General features: G+C 51.4%; 7 protein-coding genes across 7 annotated transcripts; 3 read left to right on the forward strand and 4 right to left on the reverse strand.

The window, feature by feature from the left end:
• Positions 1-113: 113 nt before the first annotated feature.
• On the reverse strand, positions 114-1,796 carry MRS44_004521 (uncharacterized protein; the record flags this gene model as incomplete). Its single annotated transcript, XM_065622234.1, has 5 exons — positions 114-328; positions 398-745; positions 791-917; positions 975-1,136; positions 1,488-1,796. The coding sequence occupies 5 exons, from the start codon at positions 1,794-1,796 to the stop codon at positions 114-116; spliced, it is 1,161 nt and encodes a 386-aa protein (XP_065478306.1).
• Positions 1,797-3,651: 1,855 nt separating this feature from the next.
• Positions 3,652-7,335, forward strand: MRS44_004522 (uncharacterized protein; the record flags this gene model as incomplete). The annotated part of the gene is made up of 1 exon (XM_065622235.1): positions 3,652-7,335. The coding sequence occupies one exon, from the start codon at positions 3,652-3,654 to the stop codon at positions 7,333-7,335; it is 3,684 nt and encodes a 1,227-aa protein (XP_065478307.1).
• Positions 7,336-7,593: 258 nt separating this feature from the next.
• On the reverse strand, positions 7,594-10,906 carry MRS44_004523 (uncharacterized protein; the record flags this gene model as incomplete). The annotated part of the gene is made up of 11 exons (XM_046283225.2): positions 7,594-7,665; positions 7,727-8,449; positions 8,502-8,694; positions 8,755-9,098; positions 9,148-9,202; positions 9,253-9,644; positions 9,694-9,986; positions 10,036-10,151; positions 10,204-10,316; positions 10,366-10,769; positions 10,831-10,906. 11 exons carry the CDS (start codon positions 10,904-10,906, stop codon positions 7,594-7,596), a joined length of 2,781 nt encoding a protein of 926 aa, XP_046136344.1.
• A 1,344-nt stretch (positions 10,907-12,250) lies between these two features.
• MRS44_004524 (uncharacterized protein) lies at positions 12,251-14,511 on the forward strand (the record flags this gene model as incomplete). The annotated part of the gene is made up of 5 exons (XM_046283943.2): positions 12,251-12,300; positions 12,354-12,367; positions 12,419-12,510; positions 12,563-13,085; positions 13,136-14,511. 5 exons carry the CDS (start codon positions 12,251-12,253, stop codon positions 14,509-14,511), a joined length of 2,055 nt encoding a protein of 684 aa, XP_046136343.1.
• A 319-nt stretch (positions 14,512-14,830) lies between these two features.
• On the reverse strand, positions 14,831-15,805 carry MRS44_004525 (uncharacterized protein; the record flags this gene model as incomplete). Its single annotated transcript, XM_046273641.1, has 1 exon — positions 14,831-15,805. The coding sequence occupies one exon, from the start codon at positions 15,803-15,805 to the stop codon at positions 14,831-14,833; it is 975 nt and encodes a 324-aa protein (XP_046136342.1).
• A 1,379-nt stretch (positions 15,806-17,184) lies between these two features.
• Positions 17,185-18,678, reverse strand: MRS44_004526 (uncharacterized protein; the record flags this gene model as incomplete). Its single annotated transcript, XM_046279951.2, has 5 exons — positions 17,185-17,698; positions 17,760-18,216; positions 18,275-18,311; positions 18,371-18,396; positions 18,480-18,678. The coding sequence occupies 5 exons, from the start codon at positions 18,676-18,678 to the stop codon at positions 17,185-17,187; spliced, it is 1,233 nt and encodes a 410-aa protein (XP_046136341.2).
• Positions 18,679-20,561: 1,883 nt separating this feature from the next.
• Positions 20,562-22,744, forward strand: MRS44_004527 (uncharacterized protein; the record flags this gene model as incomplete). The annotated part of the gene is made up of 4 exons (XM_065622236.1): positions 20,562-20,661; positions 20,723-21,128; positions 21,188-21,593; positions 21,647-22,744. 4 exons carry the CDS (start codon positions 20,562-20,564, stop codon positions 22,742-22,744), a joined length of 2,010 nt encoding a protein of 669 aa, XP_065478308.1.
• Positions 22,745-23,439: the final 695 nt, after the last annotated feature.

Raw genomic sequence — 23,439 nt, forward strand, 5'->3', positions numbered from 1 at the left:
TTTATTCGTCGTACACGAAAGCAATCCGCAATGTCAAAAGCGAAGTTACTGAATTACAGGAACAAAAATGAACATGCCCATCAGCCCCCTTCTCTGTCTCCGTGACCCCAACACTAACCCAACTTGGCGAGAAACGCATCGAGGCACCGGCCCTGTGTCTCCGGGGTCTCGTCATGAAAATTGACGCCCAAAGAGTACAGAACCGTCTGGCGCTCGGTCGCGGTCATGATCTCTGGCGGCATCTTGAGCACCCGAACGCAGAACTTGGCCGCCAAGGCGCCCTGGGTGACCCTCAGATCATTGATCTTCCTGTCGGTTCTCTTGTTGACTACAGAAACGACGTGTCAGTAAACGATGCGGGTGATGCGTGATAAAGGTCGAATGAGAAATGTCTTACAGAATCTGAGGGAGTGATATTCGATAAAGTTGATCAGCACAACCAAGAGCGAGAAGAGCACCATGCCGAGACTGTTCTTCCAGTAAATCGTGTACTGATACCTTTGATCAAAATAACCCCACTTGTCCATCGCCCAATCCCAACCGAGCTCATCGAATTGTCTACGCTTGTTCCAGAAGTAAACGCATGCGATCAACGACAAGAAAGGGGATGCGAAGCAGATGATGCGGCTAGTCGTCCTGAAGAACCGCTTTAGGTACTGTTCTCGCTCTTTTCTGTAGAATGGGACAATCTGGAAAGCGATGGCCATCTGAGCGATGCTGAGATACAGATCCTGGTTTCCAACGGCTGTTTCAGTGAGCATGTGTTTGAGAGAACTGTCATTAAACTCACCGCCCGGCTCAAAAAGCTTCTTGCAGTCCAGCTCAAGAGCGTTTTCAAGCTCCTGATAGCACTTGAAAGCGGCGGAAGATCTGTCGTATGATGTCTGCCTCCGGCTTTTGGAAACCACCTTCACAACCTATCGCGTAGGGTTAGCCTCGACCTTTGGACTCATATACGACGGAGATGTTGCTACCCCTGCTGTTACAGCCTTCCTAGAGAGCCATGTCCCGAGCCCGAGCCACTCGTCTTGCAAGTCACGTCCTTGGACAGCCATGATAGCAAGATCTCCGATGCGCTTGTAAGCAAGTTTGCGAGTGTATTCATCCACGTTGGAAATCTGATGGCTAACGGTTACCTATATTAGCATGAGCGGTCTTTAAATGGCATAGGGCACTTGCATGATTCCGGCCACAACATCGGGGTCCACGACCAAGGCCTGAAGAAGTCGCGAATGTGTGTACTTGGTAATAGCGTAGCGATTGATGGATTCTCCAAGAGGAAACATGGTTAGAAATTGCGCTTCCTTGCCAGTCTCATCGAAGAAGTCTCGGATGATGGGTGGCAGAGTCTGATGAAAGAACACCCGCAGGAGCTCTTCGGGGGCTGTGTCATGCCCCCCCGGAACACGGGCTGATATTTGAAATCAACCTAAACGGCAAGAAGGATGAGCAATGTCCAAGTGACTTTCGGGTTACTAGATACTCACCACAGCGGGCACAAACTCATCCCTGCGGTTGCTCCCAACAGAGGCAGAGTTTGTTGGTTGGACGAGCCAGCCCGGAAGATCGACCTTGGAAAGTTTCTCGGTAAGGGAGCGGGTGAATGCAAGGTTTCTGCCTGCCTTGGAAAAGTGCCAAACTCGTAGTCGGACGAGAGGCGGCACCGTGTGAGCAGGCATCCCGGCTTGTGGAGGCGTCGTCGACGAGGACTCGGCAGGCGCAGGGGAGGCACTCTGAACAGCCTCCGCAGCTTGTCGAGAGGTCGACGAGGACGCGGTAGGCACCTTGACGCACATTTCGATAAAAGACATTTCGATAAGTGGAGGGGAGTTTGGTTGTGTTGGATATCAAAGAGTCGGAAAACAGCGCGTATTTAGAGAGCTCAGACAAACACCTGAGCCAACCTGAATGGCACACCAAGAATGGCCATCTGCAGGCTTTCCCAGGAGAACTGACGACAGACGGGGATGGACCAAGCAAGGGAGCAGGCAAGTGTCTCGTAGAACAAGAAAACCAAATGAGGGGTTGTTCAACTTGGGCTTTAGTGTGTTGGCCTTTGCGGCTTGACCATGCCGCCACAAGGATGGAGAGACAAAGATGAAAAAGCATGTGACGAGCATGGATTGGCAGAACAAAGGACTTAAATGCAAGCAATAAGCCAGACCGATGAGTCAAGAACTAACAATAGACACGGTGCTGGGAGTTACCTAGAGGTTCAGGAAAGGTGTGACAGTATCCTGTGCAAGGTGACTTACGATGGCTTGTGCTTTACCTTGATTGCAGGACGTTTTCGAGCCTTTCTGTGTGCTGTGAATGGACGGCTTCTTGATGTTTCCAAGCTAATTGCGTGAGCTGCCCTCGATACTTGACAAAGGCTTGGGTTAGGTGAGATGAATTGTTTGCAGCTTGGTTACTTTATTTGATTGTTGGAGATTATCAAGTAGGTCTCAAGGGATAGTAATATTACAATTAGGGCTGTAGCTCAATCCCATCCTATTTAATTGGGGCAAGACGTCAATGTCTTCTCAACCGCGACAAGACAATTCACTTCGGTATACGAGAAGGGGACCTAACCTGATTGTAGTTTGTTGGAGGAACCAGAACACACCCAACCACAGCCAGATGAGAATGTTTTCGTGATTTTCGGGGACTTTCAAAAGAGGGATCTCACACACTTCTTGATGAGGCAAATACAAAATAAAATGGCAAGGGCAATTAATCAATTGATAGCAATGAAGATTTGGCCTAAGAAAGAGCCCAAAAAGCTACTCCTTTCTCATTGACCGTGACGAAGGTGATGATGATGATCCGAGGCGTGGCCGCTACTGATCCTTTTCTACATACAAGAAATTGCCCAATGGCCCAAAACAGCCCTGCACGTTTTCCCCCTAACTCAGTAGGTAGCTCCCGACTGTTGAAAGCCCCGAACTTCCCCCACGGCAGGTTTAGACATAATACTAAAGTAAAGATAAGATTCTGTGATAAAAAACAACAACCTAATAGTGCTCTCGCAGTGGGGAAAATACCTGCTTGATGCTTTCGCGTAGTCGAGGGAGGGTTTGGTGAAGTCACCTGACTTGGGACAAGAGAGAAACCGCAGGAGAGCAGAAGGGGTGGGCTGTGCTGCTGTCATTTATGGCGCAGCACATGCGGTCATCTTTTCAGCTCGATCCATGGCCAAGAAGGGGCGCTTGGCCAAGGGCTCGAAGAAGCGGTGGTGGGTGGGCTTCTGAGCGACCCAACGGAAACCGCAGGAGAGGCGCAGACAGAGAGAACAACCGAGGCCAGCCATCATCCGCATTTGCGTGTTATCATGATCACCGGTTGCAACCAACCAGCAACTCTGTTTCAAGCCATCCTCACGAGGCACAATTCATGGCTGTCACAAGTCATAGAGCGCCATGGTTGACAACTCATTCTCCATACGCCCTTGGCCACAGCCTGCCGCGATGAAGCGCCACATTGGGCTGCGAACCAGGGGGCATAGCCCTTTGGGCATTCGCTGCGGCCTTGGGTTTCTGCCTAGGTAATATGAAAAGCAGGCGATCTGAAAAGACATTTTCAATTGTACCAACAGCTCCTCTCTCGTCGACATATTTCTTCCCGATTGTCCCTACCTTACGGTCAACAGGACAGTATCTATACGTCACCATGGATATTGCAGGGCTTACGGTCGGGGCGGTGGCCCTCATTGGCACTTTCAAAGATTGCATCGACCTCTACTCAATGATTTCGGCGGCGAGGTCTCTCGGCAAGGACGCAGCATTGCTGGAGACGAAGCTCGATGTCGAGAAAATGCTCTTTTTCCAGTGGGCAGACCGTGTCGGCTTGGTAAAGCCACAGGAATGGGACAAACGTTTGGATGATGAAACTCTAAACGCAACAGTCGCTGGGGTCCTGTCGAGCATCAAGACTCTGCTAGGGGAAGGCAAGGCTCTGCAAACCCGATACGGACTTGAGCGTCGCGACCTAAGCATCGGCGAGACCTCGTTCATTGATGACACAACCAAGGCTAGCACACCGCGGATGGAGCGCCTTCTTCGAAATTTCGAAAAGCTCAATTTGAGTAGCAGTACTCCAGAAGGAGGCACGGAAACCAAGAGCTTCAAAGTGAAAGACAGGTGGTGCTGGGTTGTACGCGACAAAGACAAGTTTGACCAGTTGATCCAGGAGCTCTTTTACTTTAACTCACGACTTGACACCCTGGTCCCGGACAACAACAATACCAGGTCGACTTTAACGTTGACTGAAGAAGATCTCGTCGACATAAGGAGCATCCCACACCTCAAGCTGATTTTCAAGGCGGCCCCTGGTATACCGTATGTCCTGGAGGCAGTCAAACGAGCTATTCGTACTGCAAACCAGAATCGGATTCTTCAGCGACTGTGGTTTAGACGAATCGAAGATCGAAGGGAAACCGTGAGCGGCGCCCATGCAGGGACGTTTTCCTGGGCCTTGAACCCTCCCGATCAAGCCCAGGAATGGAACAATCTGTGCGACTGGCTGCGGAAGGAAAACTCGGGCCTATACTGGCTGGCTGGCAAAGCGGGTAGTGGCAAATCGACGCTGATGAAATATCTCCATGGCCACTCACGAACGCAAAAGCTATTGAAGGAATGGGCCGCTGCCTCAGACCTCACTCTCATTGACTTCTTCTTTTATCAGCTGGGGATGCCCGAGCAGAAGTCCCAGGAGGGACTGTTTCGTGGGCTCCTGTATCAAGTCCTCAGTCAACACCCTGACTTGATTGAGACTGTGATGCCCAAGATGTGGAAGGAAGCGCTTGCGACGGAGGACGACCCGAAGGAAGAAATCTCGATGCCATCTGTACGCGAAATGCAAACAGGGCTTTTGGACTTTGCTAAGAGTCAGTCGGGAAAGCTTTTCTTGTTCATCGATGGACTCGACGAGTACGATGGGAGACCCATTGATGCCGCAGCTTTTATCGAAGAGCTAGGGAAGCTGGATGGCGTCAAGATCCTAGTGTCTAGCCGACCTCTGTCTGATTTCGTCGCAGCTTTCCAAGGGAAACCCAAGATGAATCTCCAAGATCTCACGAGACGAGACATTGAGAACTATGTCGATGACACAATCACACACCACCCATACATGACCAGGTTGGCCCTGGAAGATCCGAAAGGTTCTAGTGAGCTTATACGGGACTTCAATTTGAAGTCTTCTGGCGTGTTTCTCTGGGTTGTCCTCGCATGTCGTTCAGTGCTGGAAGGCTTTGCTGCATTCGACAGTATCTCGGATCTCAAACTTCGAGTCCACAGAATCCCCCCAGAGCTTGAAGAACTTTTCAGGCACATGCTCCACAGGATTGACCCCAGGTACAGAAACGAGAGCGTGAGGCTGCTGCGTCTCGTATTCGACAACCAGACGAAGGAGGACGTTGGTTCTATCCCGACGCTTGGGCTTGCTCTGAGTGAGCGACGGGGCTTTCGATCTGGCTGGGATGAACCCAGTGCGCCAGAGTTGTCTATCCATCAAAAAAGGATCAAATGTCAAATGATGGAAGGGCGCTTACGAAGCCGGTGTTATGGTCTAGTTGAGATTCAGCGTGTCACATCCACCAACGAGTCCAACATGATATGTGTCTGCGAGAACGAAGTGCACGACCTTTTTCTAGACTCGAGCGTCGTCTTCATGCATCGTTCCGTTTACGAGTTCCTTTGCACTCCGGATGTATGGGACTCAGAGTGGATGCAAATCGACGATGATGCATTCCACTCTCACGCCATTCTATCAACGCTTTGGATCGAGGTCGCAGGCATGGGGCAGCAAAGAGACATGGCCCACAAGAACATCTGCATCAACAATGCCCTGCTTCATATCTACTATTCCGAGATGGACGAAGACTCGCCATCCATCGTGGCAGCCAACCTTTCTAGACTCCAGGCTATTTTCCAAGGAAGCTGTTATGGTCCGTTTTGGGATGAAGCGAGGCAAGGGGCACTACACCGGGCGCGCTGTCGTCATTTCAACCATGACCTCTCTATCGGGGTTGCTCTTGCGGCCGAAATGGGGATGACGAGGCTCTTAAAGTTTGCTTTTGAGCAGCCAAATGATCTATCGCACTGCCTGTGTTCTAGGGAAGATACCTGGCTTGAGGATTGCACAGGCGCCTCGCCCCCTGACGATGGGGAGGGGATGACAATGTCTGGATGTCAGCCGGCATTCCGGGTAAACCAAGACATGTTTGGCCTATCTTCGTCCCGGATGACTGGTTTACCATTGCTCTACCACGCTACGTGCCGACCACTGCTTCGACATTTGCAAACAATGAACTTGGGCTTTCAGAGCGCATGTTCCGGTATCAGACGGTTGGAAACTGTCCGGTATCTGCTAAGGGCTGGATGTTACCCAAGCGAGCAATTCTACCGACCCAATGGAAATCAGGTGACGAGCCCTTGGCACTGTTGGCTGCACTACATTGAAGATGGTCCAAGGCAACGCGGCTGGAACGACCCTGAAGCATCATGCGACGGAGCCCAAATCACGCAGGAACTTCTTGCTGCTGATGTCAGCCTTGGCGTATCCTACGCCGGGCCTTCCTCTCAACTCGACAACGCGGTTTCGGGCATCTCCAGGCAGGTCTCGAACAGAGGTCCAAGTCAGCTCCAGGCTTGGGCGAGGTCAGACCGCCTGTGGGCTGGGGTCGGGGGCAGGGTCTGTCAGGGGTTGGTACCAGGGCGCGGTCCTTCCACAGCAGCAGGCAGCTTAAGTCTCCTTAGCCCGTCTGAATCCATTGACAGTGCTGGAGTTGGCGCCATTTTTGCGGAAAGAAGAAATCCGAGGGTCACTGAGCGGGGGTCTAATGAGGAACGCTGGTGGGCATGCCCCTTTCACAAATTCGACCCTTTCCGACATGAATGCTGCAGCCTACTTCAGCTCAAAAATGTAAACTACATGTTGCAGCACCTGAAGCGTTATCACCTGTGGAATCAGGACCAGGAGGGCCAGCGTGACGCTGAATCCTATCTCGACGAGGCGGAATACAAGCTGGTCATGAAAGCCAGTAGGCGAAGGGTGAGCGAGTTTGAAAAATGGTATGCTATATGGGACATCATGTATCACACGCCTCGGCCTAGCTCACCCTTCAAGGACGGGATTCTGGAGCAGATGCTGGAAATCGCGCGTGACGCTCATCGTTTCTACCGTGAGAACATTGGCGACACTTCCTTGGCGCAGTTGCTAGCCCGCCAGTCCACCAGGGGCTACGACACGTTGCAGGAGACGGAAAATGCCATCGAGGAACTGCTCTTTGACGGGGCACGAATCCGGAATATTGTCCGACTGATGGCTTCTAGGAACCCGAGCGGCAGGACTTGAGCAGCATACTTTCGTCCCCTGGTATCTGAGCAGCACTTATTCACGGTATCGGATTCTCAGCTATAATAACACATTGTTGTGAACATGCAAGGTGTTGAAACCTAGCCTATACTATTAAGCACTGGGACATAGGTGTACTACTTATTATGATGTTCTTATGGTGCGAGCCTTTGGGAGGTTATTGGCCACATTAACACTATGAAGCAACCCATACTCAGCCAAACGGCAATAGTCACAGGTTTCTATCAGCGGCTTGGCTCAAGCTCGCACGGCATTGGCCACTGTAGAAGCAACCTGGTTCGAACCCGTCCGGGTAATCGGACCAAGAACCTAAGAGGAGGACTCTATGTTAGCTTGAGGCCGTAATACCTGGGCTTTGGGGACAACATACCGCCTGTCTGAGGCCTAATGCAACGTTGGATGCGTTCTGCTGGCTCACTAGTTTCTGGCGATTGACTTGAGATGCCGTCTCCTGCTGACGCCTGATGTTTTCGATCCAATTCGCCGTTGCGACGCTGACGTCGAACTTGAGGGCATCTTGGATGATGCCTAGGAGTAGATAATCATTCACGTCGCCTTGGCCCTGGTTCGACACCAAATCCAAGCGGAAAGTGCAATCCTGGAGCGCAAAAGTCTGGCTATCCTGCTTCAGGGTTTTCTTTGCGTAGACAGTGTTGACGGGACCGAGCTGAGCTGGCTGATCGCTGTCTTGGAAATTCTCACTCATCAGGAGGGCATTTGGCAGTGTCGTCTGCTGGTCGGGTTGGCTGGTAAGGGGCTCGAACCGCGGCCAAGGGAGCTTCATGTACAGTGTGACGTCCTCCATTCCTTCGGGAGGGCTGGTACGCCGACGCCCAAAGACGTCGTCGGTAAAGTCCCTGTAGCCAGACGTCTGGTCGCTAAACCGCCAGGCGAGGCGAACTTGGTCGCCTTCCTTGATGTTGATCTTGTCTCCGGGTGCTGCACCCTTTTTGAGAATGCGCCAGATTTGGATTCCGTCATCGTCGGACATACCGGGGAGGAAGACGCCTTGCTGGTTGCGGAAGATCATGAGGGATGAGGCGGGAGTTGACGGCAGGGATGTCTTCAGGTTTTCGGTCTTGCCACTTGCTTCCTTCAACAGTCATTAGGAGTGTTGTTGGATGACCAAATGTTCATTGACTTACAGTATGGGTCAAGACACTCTCGGACTGCAGAGTTTCAGATCGCAGAATGACTCGAGATTCGTGGCACAAAGCCTCATCGTACGGCGCGACAATGCTCCAAACCGTGCTGGCGAACTGTTCATTGTACGCTGTGCCAAAATCGGCTTCACCCACCTTGTTAGTAGCATACCCATATATTGCGGGTGCCCGGTAACTGGAAGAGGAGAGTCAGTATTTAGCTCGGGGATAGCTGGGAACCGGGCGTTGGTGATACCTTCTTGGCGAGAAGAGCGGCTCTAGCTCCTTTCCTACGACATGTGGGTTGCCCCAGAAGTTTTGGTCGATGGCCATGGCTCTGGGCGTGGTGTACCACATGGGTCTATGTCCGAGATAGTACTGCGGAGGTGCCCAAGCGTCGTTCTGGGCACTGTCTTTGAGATAAGACAGGGACAGCCCGTTGTTGGGCGACGTAAGTCGGAGGCGGATCTTCTTGTCAAGAGAGTCCGAGAACTCGAGATACTTGCTCAGGACAGGCACAGCTCCAGCGAAGATCGCCTTGACATCTTGGAGGCCGTCCATACTGGCGATGGCGTCGACCATCAAGGTGAGAGAGTCTCTCTAGTACATCGTGTTAGTATATGGCTAATTGTGAATAAGAGTTGCTTACCTCGATGACACGCCAGTTCTTGTGGTTACCGACAGTCGGGGCCCATGCAGTAGGGCTGCGGCCATGGTTAGCATCAATTGTAACATGAATGCCCGGTCCACCTACTTTGTCGCGAGAAGTGTATCGCCGCCTGTGGCCTCAAAGAAATGCTGCTCCTCCTGCCTCTTGTCTGTCGTCGATGAGGAGCTTGCACTTCCGGACTCCTTCGTGTGCTTGACGGTTGAGCTGACCCACGGCGTGGTCACAGCAACTCCGACAGATACCTTCATGGACTGCTTCTGTTCCTGCTCCGAGGTCTTTGTCGTCTCCTCCATAATCTTCTTTGTCTGAAGCCGCCCGCCCATGGTGACACGGCGGCAGAACAGATATCCAAAATCGCTCTGGAGCTGACGCAAGTCCTTGATGTTCTTTGTCTTCCTCACCTTTTCGATGGCAGCCTTCAGTTCAGGTGTTGCTTCCAAAGTGGCAGCATGCAGATACACATCCGCTCTCGGACACTGTATCAGTTAGGAGTATGATCGCGGAGTAAAGGACAGAGGCACATACCAGGAACTTAGCGATCATGGTCTTGCTGTAGGTGTTGGTAGATGTCGCTGTTGAGATCGACTTCGACGTGGCGTAGCCCGCGCTGACCGATCCTCCAAAGCCGCCAAAACCTCCAGTCACAGAGCCTTCGGTAGATTGGGCACTGAAGTCATTCTCTGCCATGCTCTCTTCGAACTCGTGAGCGCTGACCAAGACGTCGATGCGGGAGCTATCGTTGACACTAAAGGAAGGCCGCAGTTTTGATCCCGTCTCCGCAGTGTCACCCTCACCCGGCTGTGTTTTCAGCTGGAAAGCTACGGGTCTGTCAGTTTGGGATATTTAACATTTATGAGGTCAACTTACCAGGTCTCGGAGCACGAGTAATGCGATTCTTGGTGCGGTCGATGCACCAGCCATACATGGCGCCGCAGTTTTCCAGCACGTGCTCCCATTCTTCCGCACTCAACTGACCAGCATGTCTGATTGGGGTGCGTTAATAATGATTCTAAAGAGGGAACTGGGGAGACTTACTTGTCCCCTTCCACAATTCCGGATCCCACGGTGACATCCTCCGCTTGCGACTTTCTCTCCGTTGACTCAAACTTCTTTGCGGTTTTCGATGAGTCGACGAGGTCCTTGACGCCCTGAATTGGTCAGTTATGCGTTTTATTGCAATGTGACTGCGAGACTTACCAGATCCTTTGCCTTGTCGATCTCCGCTTCCTTAGCTAGAGCTGCTGCCTTTTCAGCTGCCGTTGGCTCCTTTTCTTTCTCACCCGCTGGCTTGTTCTCCTCTGTAGGTTTGTCTTCCTCCTCTGGCTCTGGCTCTGGCTCATCCACGTCACCAGCATGTTTTGAAACCGGGGCAGACACAACTTTGCCTCCAGAAGTAGGCTGCTCCTTGTCGCCAGTGGGCTTCACAGCAGGGGTAGAAACAACCTTGGGTCCAGTAGGTCCAGTTCCCTGAGAGGTAGGTGTCTGTGTAGACCCGGTTCCCTGGGAAGTAGATCCCGGCGTGGGTTCCGGTGTTTGGGTAGTGGATGGATGTGTAGATTCTGTTCCCTGAGATGTAGACGGCTGTGTCGATTTTGTGCCCTCTAGTCAGGTCACACGAGATTAGTTATCTTGCTCTAGTCTCATACTCAGCTGGACACTCACGCGGCAACGGAGAACCGGGAAGGTCATCCGGATCCCGCTTTACAGTGAGCGGGCTGTTGTCGATCTTGGGAGCCATACTGGGAGATAAAAGATGGGGTGTTGCGTGATAGTGATACAAGGACGGTGGTTTGGTTTGAGGAAGGGGTTGAGAGCAGATTCATATATCAACCACTTTGGATTCCGGACCATCTCGTATTTGTGCCTTCAGACATAGAATAAACAGACCTCTTTGTAACCTGCCGGCGACAGGGTTCACAATTCCGCTTCAATAGGCGAGTGCGGCTATGGCGCATGGCGCCGATCTAGTGCTGTGGGCTGCCAATGGTTCAGGATAGTCCGAGACACGGAACGGCCAGCCAGCCACACCGGCCATCTAGTCTCTTGATCCTGTCGAGAACGTCAATGTTTATTAACGACAAGCTTATAATTATGGTTGTATGGACGGAGAAACGAAACCTAATCCTACATGACGTGGCAATATTCTTGGCAATATCGTCTCTCCAACTTTCAGCTCCAAGTCTAGATGGTCCATCTGCAAGCCACTCATGCAGTCAGGGTCATGTGTGTTTACATTCGATGCGAAAAAGTTTGCGATGTCTCACGGAACGAGCCATAATCATCGAAGACGTACGATGTCTAATCTTCGAGGGTTTTCGATACAATCAAGGAGGTAGTTAATCATAGCAGATAGCCCGTATGTCAGCAATGCGGCTGAGAATGTGCCGATCACTAAAACCAAGCCTCTTGCATGCTCAAGACAAATACTGTCTCTTTTACTTTCTGTTCGAGTCTACCCTATGTCCTTCGAAATACATAATAATAGATCCGAGTCCTTGTTATGGTGGCTACGTGTGGGGAAGCAAGGATAGATCTCGCTAGCTCCGCTTCTGCAGATACGAAGTGCTGGGGTCAACAAGCTAAACCTTTCGCCATTGACTAGCTCGCCGGGATTCGAGATTCTCACCGTAAACATCTCGGCAAGTAACCAGTAACAATTAGGCTAGGCACGGTCTAGGCCGACCTCTTTGGGGCTGGGATACTTAAAAGCAAGCAGCCAAGCAATCCAGCGACTGCATCCATGCATAATTGCAGTTCCAGACTCCCATTCCCTGTATTCAATTCGAATCTAGGCAGGGTATTTCAGACTATCATCCGAAATTTAAACACTGTTCAGCTAATATTCTAGGCGCCACGTTTCAACTCAGCTCGCCCCTATGCAGCGGGATGGTTCTAGGCTCTTCGGCTATGTGGAATGAACATCTTGCTTTCCATCGTATTCGAGCTTACATGTGTAAATAGCTATTCGAGATATAAGCTGAACCATGCCGCCCGGGCTTTAAGTGCTCCCTCATGACATCAAGCATTTCTTCCCTCTACCACTCAACATCAGCTCAACCTCTCGTTTGCCACAGATTTCACCATGAGCATGATACTAGCGCCCTACAATGATGCCATGCGCATCGGACAAGGGTATGTTGGAGTTTGCTTCAATATGAGAGTCTATTTACTAACGTAGTTTACAGCTTCAATTCTTATAGTAGGTCCAGTGTCTCGAAACTGTCGAGAAGAGTCTAACCTCGCTTCGCAGCGCATGAGCTTTGTATCGACGGCGCCGTCCTGGTCAAGTCAGCCGACCAGGGCGAACAGAACCAGACAAAGACTATCGAGAGTCCCGCCCAGGTACGTATCACGACGAAGGGCAGTGTAACTGAAAGTCTAACATCTTCTATAGATTGTGTCTTACTCAGCAAGAGTTGTTGAGAAGCTCAGTGATGTAGTTGAGGGTATGAACGTCTCGTACTGCTCTTCCATCAAAAAGGGCACAGTCGCAGTCAGCGGATCAAGCTCAACCATTGACGAGACTACCTTCAAGACGGCCGACCTCAACATTGTCGTCACCGTCAAGGTCACAAACCAGACGACCGTCATCAAGGAGAATGCCGAATTCCAACACATCGATGGCATCGAGCCTGGTTCCACACTCTTCAACGAGTCGTACGGTGACTCGTACATCTCGGGCTTCATCAAGGGTGGAGAGTTTACTGGCATCATTTCTCTGAAGGTACTTGACAGGAGCCGGGTTGAGTCGACGGTCAAGGCCATCAAGTCCGGCCTTGATGCCAAGGATAAGGCAGCCGAAGGGCTTACTCTGAACACTTACGGCTCCGACTCTTCAACCGAGCTTTCTACGGCTTTGAAGAACACGGAAAGCCATGTCAGTGTCGCATGGATGGGTGGCGGCCAGGTTAAGGATGGTAAATACGCAACTACATCATTAGAATTTCCAGACGCTAACAATCAACAGAGACCACGCTTTGGGACGTCAGCTCTGTCTTTGCAGCCGCCGCTGCATTCCCCAAGAGAGTTTCGGAGTGCCCACAGCGCACTTGGGCCATCTTGACAAAGTACAAGTCTAACAGATCCTTCGTCGAGTGGTCGCACAACAAGATGTTCAAGGCCCTGGAGTACGACCAGGTCAGCAGCTACACTGCCGAGTTGTTTGACAGCTATATGGACTATAAGATGCTTCTGAAGGATCTTCAAAACATCATTGACGACCGGGACGGTTTTGAACCTCGCATGGGTGTCAAGGACGCCCTCGATACGTCGATGGAGACCCTGCTTAGCGTCCGGTCTGCCTTGCGAGAGGAACAATCGAAGATCATCACGGCTATCAATGTCCTCAGCCGAGATCCCAGCGTCCTCAGGCGTCAGGGCAGCTGGGCAGCATTGCATCGCTCTGACAAGGTCACCGCCATCATCCAGCGAGCCTTGGGCAAATTGGCAGGTTCAGAGGCCACCGAGGTGGCCGTCCATGTGGCGTCAGCTTCCGATTCCGACGGGGTCGTCGAATTGGATGACGAAGAACCTGTTTCCAAGAAGGACTTCAACTTTGCCACCCTGCTTCCCGCAGAGGTCTGGAAGGATGTCATGCCTGTGGCCAAGCCCAACTACGCCCCAATCACCACGGCACCTTCTGTCGGCATGCAGGCCCAACTTGGGTTGAGTGGGTTTATCCCAGCAGCGCCATCCGACGACGCAAATTGGGTCTCCAGCAAGATTCAAGTCACTCAAAGCTACGAGGAAATGAGGAAGGAACTTGAGAAACAGAGAGCCGAGGTCGACAAGCTGCGAGCAGAGTGTGATGCTAAGATTGCCGAGGCGATGAGCAAGGCTCAGCAAGCCGAGGCCAGCCGTGATAGCCTGAATCAAACTCTCACAAGTCAGCTCAAGACAAAGGAGAGACAGGCTGCTGAGGCTGAGAACAGGAGGGTTGTGATTGAGCAGGAGCTGAACAATGTCAGGGGACAACTCCAAACCCGTACAGCCGAACGAGACGACAACGCGCGGGACAGAGACAACGTCAAGATGAGGCTAGAATCCACAACAAACGAGCTGAACGTCGCAAGGAGTCAGCTCATACCCGGGGAGCGCGACCAACTGCACATCTTCCACGTCCAATGGGGCCAGTCCTTGCCTGTCCAGCTGGGAGGCGTCATCGACAAGTGCTACAGTTACCACTCGCAGAACAGGCCTATCCCGATTACTGTCGAGTTCTTCAACAATCAGGACAGTCTGCGAGGCACGTCCAAGTTGGCGATTTTCGTGTACAGGAAGAACAAGTCGGGTCCGATCAAGGTCAAGGGGGCCATGGAGGCCAGCACACTTGTTTTCGACTAAGCATCTATCTTGTCTCCCTTGGGCCATGTACCTGTTTTCATTTTGATCCTACTGAAAGCTTATTATGCCTTTGAGAACAAGTCACTGGTGTTGGTTCTCTTTCCCGCGTGTAATTGCGAAAAATCAAATATGTCCAAACAATAGTAATTAGGTTATCCTTTATGATTCTTTCCTTTGCAATATTGTGATCATCTGTCGCCACCAAGACATTTCCCTTCAAAATTCTTATCTCATTAGACCCCCTATGCCTCTTTCTGCAACTTGATTCTCTTTATTAGTGTCTCTATCTCTCATCCCAGCTCATCCACTCGTCTCACTTCTATTCATTGATGTTCCATAAAGGCTCGGTCAAACCTCGAGCGAGCGTTATGACGTGCGACACAGCGGACCTCTTCTTCTTCTTCTTCTTCTTCTTCGACTCCCAGTAAAAGCGAACGCCCTCTGGCAACTTGTTCACACACCGTCCCGAGAGATGGTGATAGAAGATGACCTTTCCATCCCAGAGTTTCTCTCTTATCCAAGCATCAAGGGGAAGCGTGTTGTTGCCAACCACAATTTGACGATGGTCATCGTTCAAACTCATCATGATCAGAGAAAATACAGCCAAGGGGGCCGTCAGAGTGTACATACCGGTTTCTTTCCATGGAATTGCCACCCACCCGGCTGCATACTCTTCAACATTTTGACTTTTCACGTGGAAGCGAACAATGACGACTTCCTTGTCAGTGAGAATGAAGCCGTATCGCGTCTTACCGATGGCAGCGTATGTGGCAAGCTGCCGGAGAGTGTAGATAGCGTCTGGCTTCTTCAGACGTAGATCCTCCGAGGTAAATGTATTGGACAGCCGAGAGCAGCTAACGACAAAATTCGTATCATCCATGGCATAAAAGACGCCCCAAATCCAGTCAATTTGAGTATGGGGCGCCTTATAGTCACACAAAACATCGTGCTTGGAGCAAACGAGACTCTGCTTGAGCTTGGAGATGGCATACTGAAGGGGGCGTTGAAGAAGATGATGTAGAGCCTCAATGCCATGCTGCTTGAGCTCATCGAGGGTTTGGATGAGGAATCGAGGATGTGCATCAGACACTGGGCATGTTGGACATGGAAGGTCTAAAATGTGACCATAGGCGTTTCTGAGGTTGACCAAGTTAAAGCCTTGCCAGTACATGACGTCTTTGGGATCAACCATCATCCATGTTTGCACAGGTCTCGGGTTGATGGGTGCGTTGACATCGAGCACGAAAGCGGGAACTTGGCCCGTCAAGGTCTCTTGGATTGTTCGCAGTGGCATCTTGATAACAAAGTGTGTCCGGCCCGATTAGGGTAAGGACGGAAGGTGGCGAGTATGGGGATAGGATTTTGGAATGATGAATCAAGTTGTTGCACGCCTTTATATCATAGTAAATGATCAGAGCTGTTGCGCTCTGCCTCTGGGCTCTTCTGCACATTTGTGTCATCTGATCTCTCATGAACAAAAGACTGTGGACACGGAGAGTAAGCGACAGTAAGTAAACAACGACAAAGGACAGGACAGGTGAGATAATTTACGAATTGTTCTACTGTGAATAATCGTGCAGTAACACAGAACAAGTGGATTACCAGAATACTCGGAGACGAAACTCAAGCGTACCAAAATCCATTTCCGTGTCTAGAGCTGAGCTCCTGCTGCTCTAAGCTGAGCTGCCGCTGAGCTTGCCCTGAGTTGGGCTGAGTTAGCCAGGGGCTGGTCCGCTTTTTGGGCCCTGAATCTTCTTACGAAGGCCCAGATTTGGGCCCGTAATATTATCTTGTTGAGTATGAATACTGGTCCCAGGAGCTCTGCCAAAATCAATACCTTCACAAAAGCACGTGCGGCCTGCTCCTGTCGTACGCCTGGCTAGTCGGCTATAAAAGCGACTTTCGCATTGCACAAGAGAAAGGCATCATTCCAGCTGATATTAATTGGGAAGCATGGAGCACTTTTCTATGCGGCTTTCTCGATCGTATCGACTCGGACACGATGCAAAGGGTCGACAAGCGCTACCAATATGGCGAGTTGCGCCTGTCGCGCCTCAATACAGACATAAAGACACTAGCTGGAACCCCATTGGGTCTCGTTTTGAGGACGATTGATTCCTGTTTTCCGTAATTCTATCACTGTTAAACCCGTCAACTCGGATCATTATTTTTCCCGCTGACGAGTGAATAATATAAATAAAGAGTCGACTTCTCCTCCCATTAACCGATTCATTAATAATAACCAATAACTGACGAAAGTTTCATTTTCCTCAGCGACTTACTGTAAGTAGTTAGGGTTAAGCTGTCTAGATCGCCGACAAGTTTTCCCGCAACGCATTCCCGAATTCGCAGGCTAAAGTGCAAGTCTCTGGGACTATTCTATCAACTTGGCGGCATTGAACGATATTGACTCCTTGAGGCGATACTGCTTGCTGGTACTGCATGTCTTATAATGAAGCGAGCCAGCCTGTCGAGGAGCTCGGTCAGTTCCCAGATGGCGTTGGGATGAAAGAGATGAATTACACCTGTCTCTATTGACTTATTACTTTTGAGGCACATCCTTGCAACGACATCAGATGCAAGAAGGTATAGGTGGGCGTTGATTAATTTCTCATCCGTAGAACATAGGTGGTGATTATCTATCCTCTCATCCAAAACTCCATTATCGCGATATTATGCCACATTCCTTGCCTCCACGCGTTCGGGGTATGTCTCATTCGATACGCTGGAGCCAACCTCGCTTCGCTTCGCATCTTCATAAACAACATTGACATTAGTGGTCCGCAAGATACCATCATATGTCATAATCTCCTCCTCAGATCCGGTCGGGGATACGCCGCGAATCTCAGTATGTGCGTGCTTCCGCGACGGGTGCAGATCGTTGAGCATGAAGCCCGCCGAACGGCCCTCGCGGTTCCCAGTCCGTGACCGTTTCGAATTGGCGTTGGAGAATGCCAACCAGCTGCTGCCGTAATGTTTCTCGCTTGACTTGTCCGAGTTGTTGCCAAAGAGCTTAGGGTACCAGCGACTAAAGAGCGGTCGGAGGGCGGGCATGGAGCAGGATATAATAGCAAGATTAACCTCGACGGCTGTCCAAACGTAGGCGATGTTGTGGTGTCGGGCCTTTTCGTTCAAGTATAGTAGCCTGTAGATGTTGACGAGTCGGATTATGGCGACGATTGGGACACTGCGTCAACATAGTGATTAGTATCGTGATATCAAGTCAGAGGTGATTTCTATCCGCTTACAAAGCGCCAATGGCGAAGATGCCCAGTACCGCCACCTTTACTCCGCGCGGCATTCGAAGGCCCAAGAAAATCCAGAACGGCAACGCCAGAACCATTACGTCCATCAGTATTGTCAACGATGACTGAATGATGTGGAAGCTGTTGTCGATGCATCTGGTATCGGGCTCTTTTCTCAGCTCAGGGTGCCAGTTTGTCTCTATCGGCACACACTGGAACAGGGCACCGAAAAAGATGGCAATCGCGTGAAGGACCGTGGCAATAATCAGCCCCCAGATGACCCTGAAGATGGTCTTGTCGTGTCCTTGCAGACGTAGGAGGAAGACCAGGATCGAGCATTTGACGAGCGCGAGGACGGGATTATAGCATAGTTGCTCGACGAAATTCCACCAAAGACCTGCACTGGGGTCGAAATCTGGGACCTTGTCGTCCTCCCAGCCGTAATAGTTGAGCTTGAAGACTAATTGCGCATACGTTGTGAGCGGATGGGTGTATTGTACAGAAGGACAAGGACATACACATGAACAAAGTCGACGACACCAAGATCGAGGAGACCTAGGCCAAGTGAATTAGCACAACGAAAACTCATTGATAGCACTCGTGTAGCCTCTTACCAGTGCTCCACCGCAAAGCCAATCATCTTGAGTAGAAAGTCAGCATAAAGAACGTTCGAATAGTTGACAGAAACAATCCTCGTCTCTCCTGATAAGATCGAAGACGCACCTAAGCCCAGAGTACGCATCGTGATGCGAGTGTAAGCCCGGAGGGCGAAAATCACCGTCGACATGGCAGGGAAGAAAAAGATGATGAACAGTCCCGTCCGCTGCAGCGACGGTGTAGGAATCTTGGCAACATCTGGGTACGGTCCGGGTCCAGCGCCCCTCAGCTCAAGAGTCGAGCCATCCATCCATCTAGATCGCATTTGCGCATACAAAGATAGAGTCGTCAGAGGTCGTTCGATTTCCAAGTCGTTCCCTTCAGTATCAGGTGAGACGATCGCAGGATGGAAGATCCATCGTCCGGGGAAGGGGTTCGAGCGATCTTAACAAAGAAAAATGTCAGATTGTGTGCTCGAGATGTCCAGCTGCATGCCCCTTACATGTATCAAACCCACTTTACTAACTTACTGTCTAGACGAGGCAACCCTGCAGAGAACCGTTCGCAGGTTGCAGGACTGTAGGATTCACTCTCGACGAGGGTTGCGACACTTGGGATCCTGGAGGAAGGGATCAGCGCAATCCTCAGCTGGCATCTGCATTTGATGATGGCGCGAGAGCCTACAGTTTGCTGATCAGAAGTTTGGACCGCTCATGGGCCCGAAGCCGATCAAGATGGCGGAGAGAGCCTTGCCGGAGCACGACTTTGATCTTGTGTCTTATTGTCTTCCCTGATTAACTCGTCGATTGGGTCGAATCGCCGGCTTAGGTCGCTCTCTAATGCCGATTGACTCACCTCTAGCCTCATGCCAACGATTTTAGAGACCCATCAGGAAGGTCAACCACCCAGGCCCTTGGTGTGCTTACGGTGTCTGGCTGCCTCCCTTCTCTCAACATCGCCTATGCTTACTCCGTGCCTTATCCCGTTGGCACACTTCGCATGAGTGGACTTAGTGCAATACGTCTCGTTTCCAACCCATGCTAGTCTTCTCCCTAGTCACGGCAGAACCAGTTCCCCGACGAACGGAAAGATCTTCAGCAGATCGTCCAAGTTTGGGCATTTGACGTCCAGGGTTCATCCACAACCGACTCCAGGGATGATTCCCGTGGGTCAAGGCTCTCGTCAGGCGAACAGGTCCCGAGTTAGCGAGCCCAATGACTATTCACGTATCCCTCAGACGCTTACTTGGTGGAGAAACCTTGGTTCCCCGAGTCCTACGCTAGTAACGACGGCACCCTGACAGGGAAACACACGCGGGCAAACCATACCCAGACAACCCGGAGCCACGGACTGGGAACTTGGGACGACAGAAACCTGGGAGGGAAATGCTACTGCTAGTTTGCGGCATTATTTGTCTGCGCGAGGCAATGTCGCGCCTAGATTTGCTCCGTACTATGTGGACAAAGGAGCGGTCGTGGCCTCCCTTGATAGTGATATCCGCCACGTCCAGTCGTCGATTTGTCGTTGACAACTGAGGCGTCTGACCTTGTACCGTGGCCCAGAAACTGTGAAATCCCTCTTCGTATGTATTTCATCCCCGTAAGAGGATACCTTTTGTGTTTGGGGAGTTCAATAGGTGTACTTCATAGCTTCTCACGGCTGCGGCGAAACTCGTTGGATGACACTGCACACCGCGACGCGAACCACAGCTCCAACTCCAAGACCCTGCGTGAACGGAAATTGAAGGATGCATCGATAGATGAACGAACGCGCAAAAGGGGGACTCGCCAGAGCGCAGAAGTGAGCCCTGTCGATTCTTCAGCGTCTTACCCCGCTGATCGGCAATGAAAATATACAGATATGGGAGAGGCAGAAGAGATGCTCCATTCGTCTGCACTTTGTCAGCATTCAAGCCAAGACTTTGACTTTCCCTGTCGGCATAATATCCGACTTAAACTGCTGCTTTCGTGGTCAACCTGCAGAGGCATCTCAGCAAACCGGTAAACTCGCCTAGACGAACAACCTGGAATCCTGGACGGCAATTTCGAACTCCTCGTGTGGCCCACATGGTTCCCAGGAATAGGATCCTACTGCTCCGCCGGTATCGGGTCGTCGAATGAGAGGTTGCGTATAAGTAGTTTTATCTGCAACGTCAATTCATTTTTCGCGATAGCATCGTTGTTCTGCAGAAGATCAGCGTCTCTCAAAATGTTCATCCAGTGGTCCAGTTGGTTGGCTTCGGTGGCTCCATTCCTCCTCCTGTCCTCTTCCAACGCCCAAACCATTACCGTCGATGGCAAGACTGTCGGTACGTCACACTACTTCTTCTACGACATTCCTCGTGGAGAATTAGCTTTGCTATGCGAGAGCTTATTTTGCTAATCAAATTATCCCATGGCCAGCCGCCGATAGGTCCAATGTCGCTCCAGCAGCCGATGCTCCTTCGGGTGATTCCCACACGGGCTTTGAAAGCATCCAGTTGACTGAGGATGTACTCACCAATCTCACGGACCTCAAATTGAGCAATGTCTCGCTGTTCTACTTTGACGACGACTCCAACTCAGAGAAGCGATCCGTCGGTAGTTCTCAGAAGTGCAGGGCGTTGCCTGGCGATGCCCTCTATCCCAGCCGCATCGCCTGGAATGTCTTGGACATTCTCAGCGGTGGCGCGTTGATCAAGACGGTGCCCCTGGGTTCTGCCTGCTACGATGGCGAGCATTATGACGAGACCAAGTGTCAATTCCTCATCGACAACTGGAACAAATCCGACACACAGTGAGCTTCATTCCCGTATTCCCTCAGTAGCCTCATACTCTGTTGACACTTTGCAACAGCGTCGTGGATCCCTCCTCGGTCATGTCCCCTCTCTTCGAGGGTGCCACATGTGAGCCCCAAGGCGCTGCTCTCGGCAAGAACTGCACGCTGGGAGGATTCCCATCGTACTCGCTCAACATCACCAACGTGGCCCAAATCCAGCTGGCCATCAACTTTGCTCGCAACTCGAACCTGCGTCTCGTTGTCCGCAACACTGGTCATGACTTCCTGGGCAAGAACACCGGAGAGGGCGCTTTGTCACTCTGGACGCATCATCTTAATGACATTCAAGTTATTAAGAATTATAAGTCCGCTGGAGGCCGCTACAAGGGGCCGGCCTTCAAGGTCGGGGCCGGCGTCGTGGTACACGAGCTTTACGAGGCTGCTGAGCGCGAAGGCTACACCGCTGTTGGTGGCGAGTGTCGTGTAAGTTGGGAAGGCTGTTTTCTCAGAATTAAGACTGACTTGTGATTTCCCAGACTGTTGGTGTCGCCGGTGGCTATGCCGCCGGAGGAGGTCACTCTCCTGTGACGCCCATTCACGGCCTCGGTTCCGACCAGATTCTCAGCGTCGACATCGTCACTCCCGACGGCCGCTTCATCACTGCGGATGAGACTCAGAATAAAGATCTTTTCTGGGCTCTTCGTGGCGGCGGCCCAGCTACTTGGGGTGTTGTCACCTCGATGACGGTCAAGGTCCACGAGAAGACAGTCTTCTCCGGCATGACGTGGGATACCACCACGACGGCCATGAACATTACGGACGATACCTTCTGGAAGGCCATCGAAGCCTACTGGCGACGCTACCCTGAGTTCTCCGCTGCCAAGGCCTACGGTTACTGCCGAATGTCTGGACTCACCGGAGGTGGCTATGCCTGGCGAGGCTTGCCCTTCATGGTCCCCGGAATGAAACTCACTGATTTCAAGAAGCTTGTACAGCCTCTGATCGACGAATGGACTGCCCTGGGTGTTGATCCCCAGCTCCAGTTCTTCGAGCATGACAGCTTGTACCAGGCTTGGACTCGTCACTTCCCAGTCTCCAGAGTCGGTAGCCCTTATGCCCGAACTGGATCGCGCCTCTTGCCTCGCAAAAACTGGGAAGACGAGAAGCTCTTGAACAAGACTATCCAGACAGTTCGCTCCATCGTTGAGGATGGCGCTTTCCTGGTTCACTACAACATCAATGCGGATGAGCCCGACAACACGGCCGCGAGCTCCGTCAATCCGGCCTGGCGTGACGTCATGATGTTCAACATCATCGGTCTCACCTGGACCGAAGACACGTCCGAGTCCGATGTGGCTGCCATTCACAAGAAGCTCACCGGCGATCTCGTTCAGCGCCTCAAGGACGTCAGCCCCGGCGCCGGCGGCTACCTCAACGAGGGCGACGTCATGGACCCCGAGTTCTCCCAGTCCTTCTTTGGAGATAACTACGAGCGTCTGTTGAAGATTAAGAAAAAGGTTGACCCCAAGGATGTATTCTGGGCGCCTACTGCTGTGGGTAGCGAGGGCTGGTACATTACCGGCCAGGAAAGCTATGTGACGAAGCAGACTGGCCGTCTCTGCCGTAAGAACTAAGCAGCGGTTACTTTCTATGCACGGCTGCCTTGTAGATATTAGAAGAATGACATTGTAAATACATAGGGATATAGGTAGATTGTCTTATCCACCAACATGCGACGTGTATGTTGTGAGACAGTGAAACTCTCAAAAATGGGAACATGGACAAATACCTAATCTACGCTGCTCGCAGTGTCCACTGAAGGTCAAAGCACGCCTGGGACCTCAAGAAGATCGGAAATCTTCCGCAACCCATAGAACTAGGCAAACGGGTTGGATTCGTGAACGAAATCTGCCTTGAGCTGAGTTTTTGCGGAGGAATACCAATGGAACTACAAATTTATGAATAACGTTCGGATCCTTGGCGACGTCTCCAAATAGGTCACCACGCACAGTAGCAAGGAATATGGTTATCAACACGTAACGGCATTGAAATTCGAGCGCATGAAACGGCGTGGCCTATGTTCTAGTATGATGTTCCGCTTATTGAAAGTTCCCCAAACGACATGTCATATAGCTGGTGTTGTTAACAAGGAAACGGCCAAAGGCCCATAGGCGCCATGCAAAGGCGCGACATGAAGGAGGTAGTCCAATTATCGCCTGCACTTGGTTGTAGGAGGGCCCTGAAAGTGTTGAAGTGTTCTTTGTCGTTGTCGTCAATGACAACTCCAAAATAGGCCATCGGCCACAACGGCAAACGATATAGCCATGAA

The sequence above is a fragment of the Fusarium solani genome (assembly GCF_023522795.1).
Source record: "Fusarium solani strain SB1 chromosome Unknown bctg00000002, whole genome shotgun sequence".
Lineage (NCBI taxonomy): Eukaryota > Fungi > Ascomycota > Sordariomycetes > Hypocreales > Nectriaceae > Fusarium > Fusarium solani.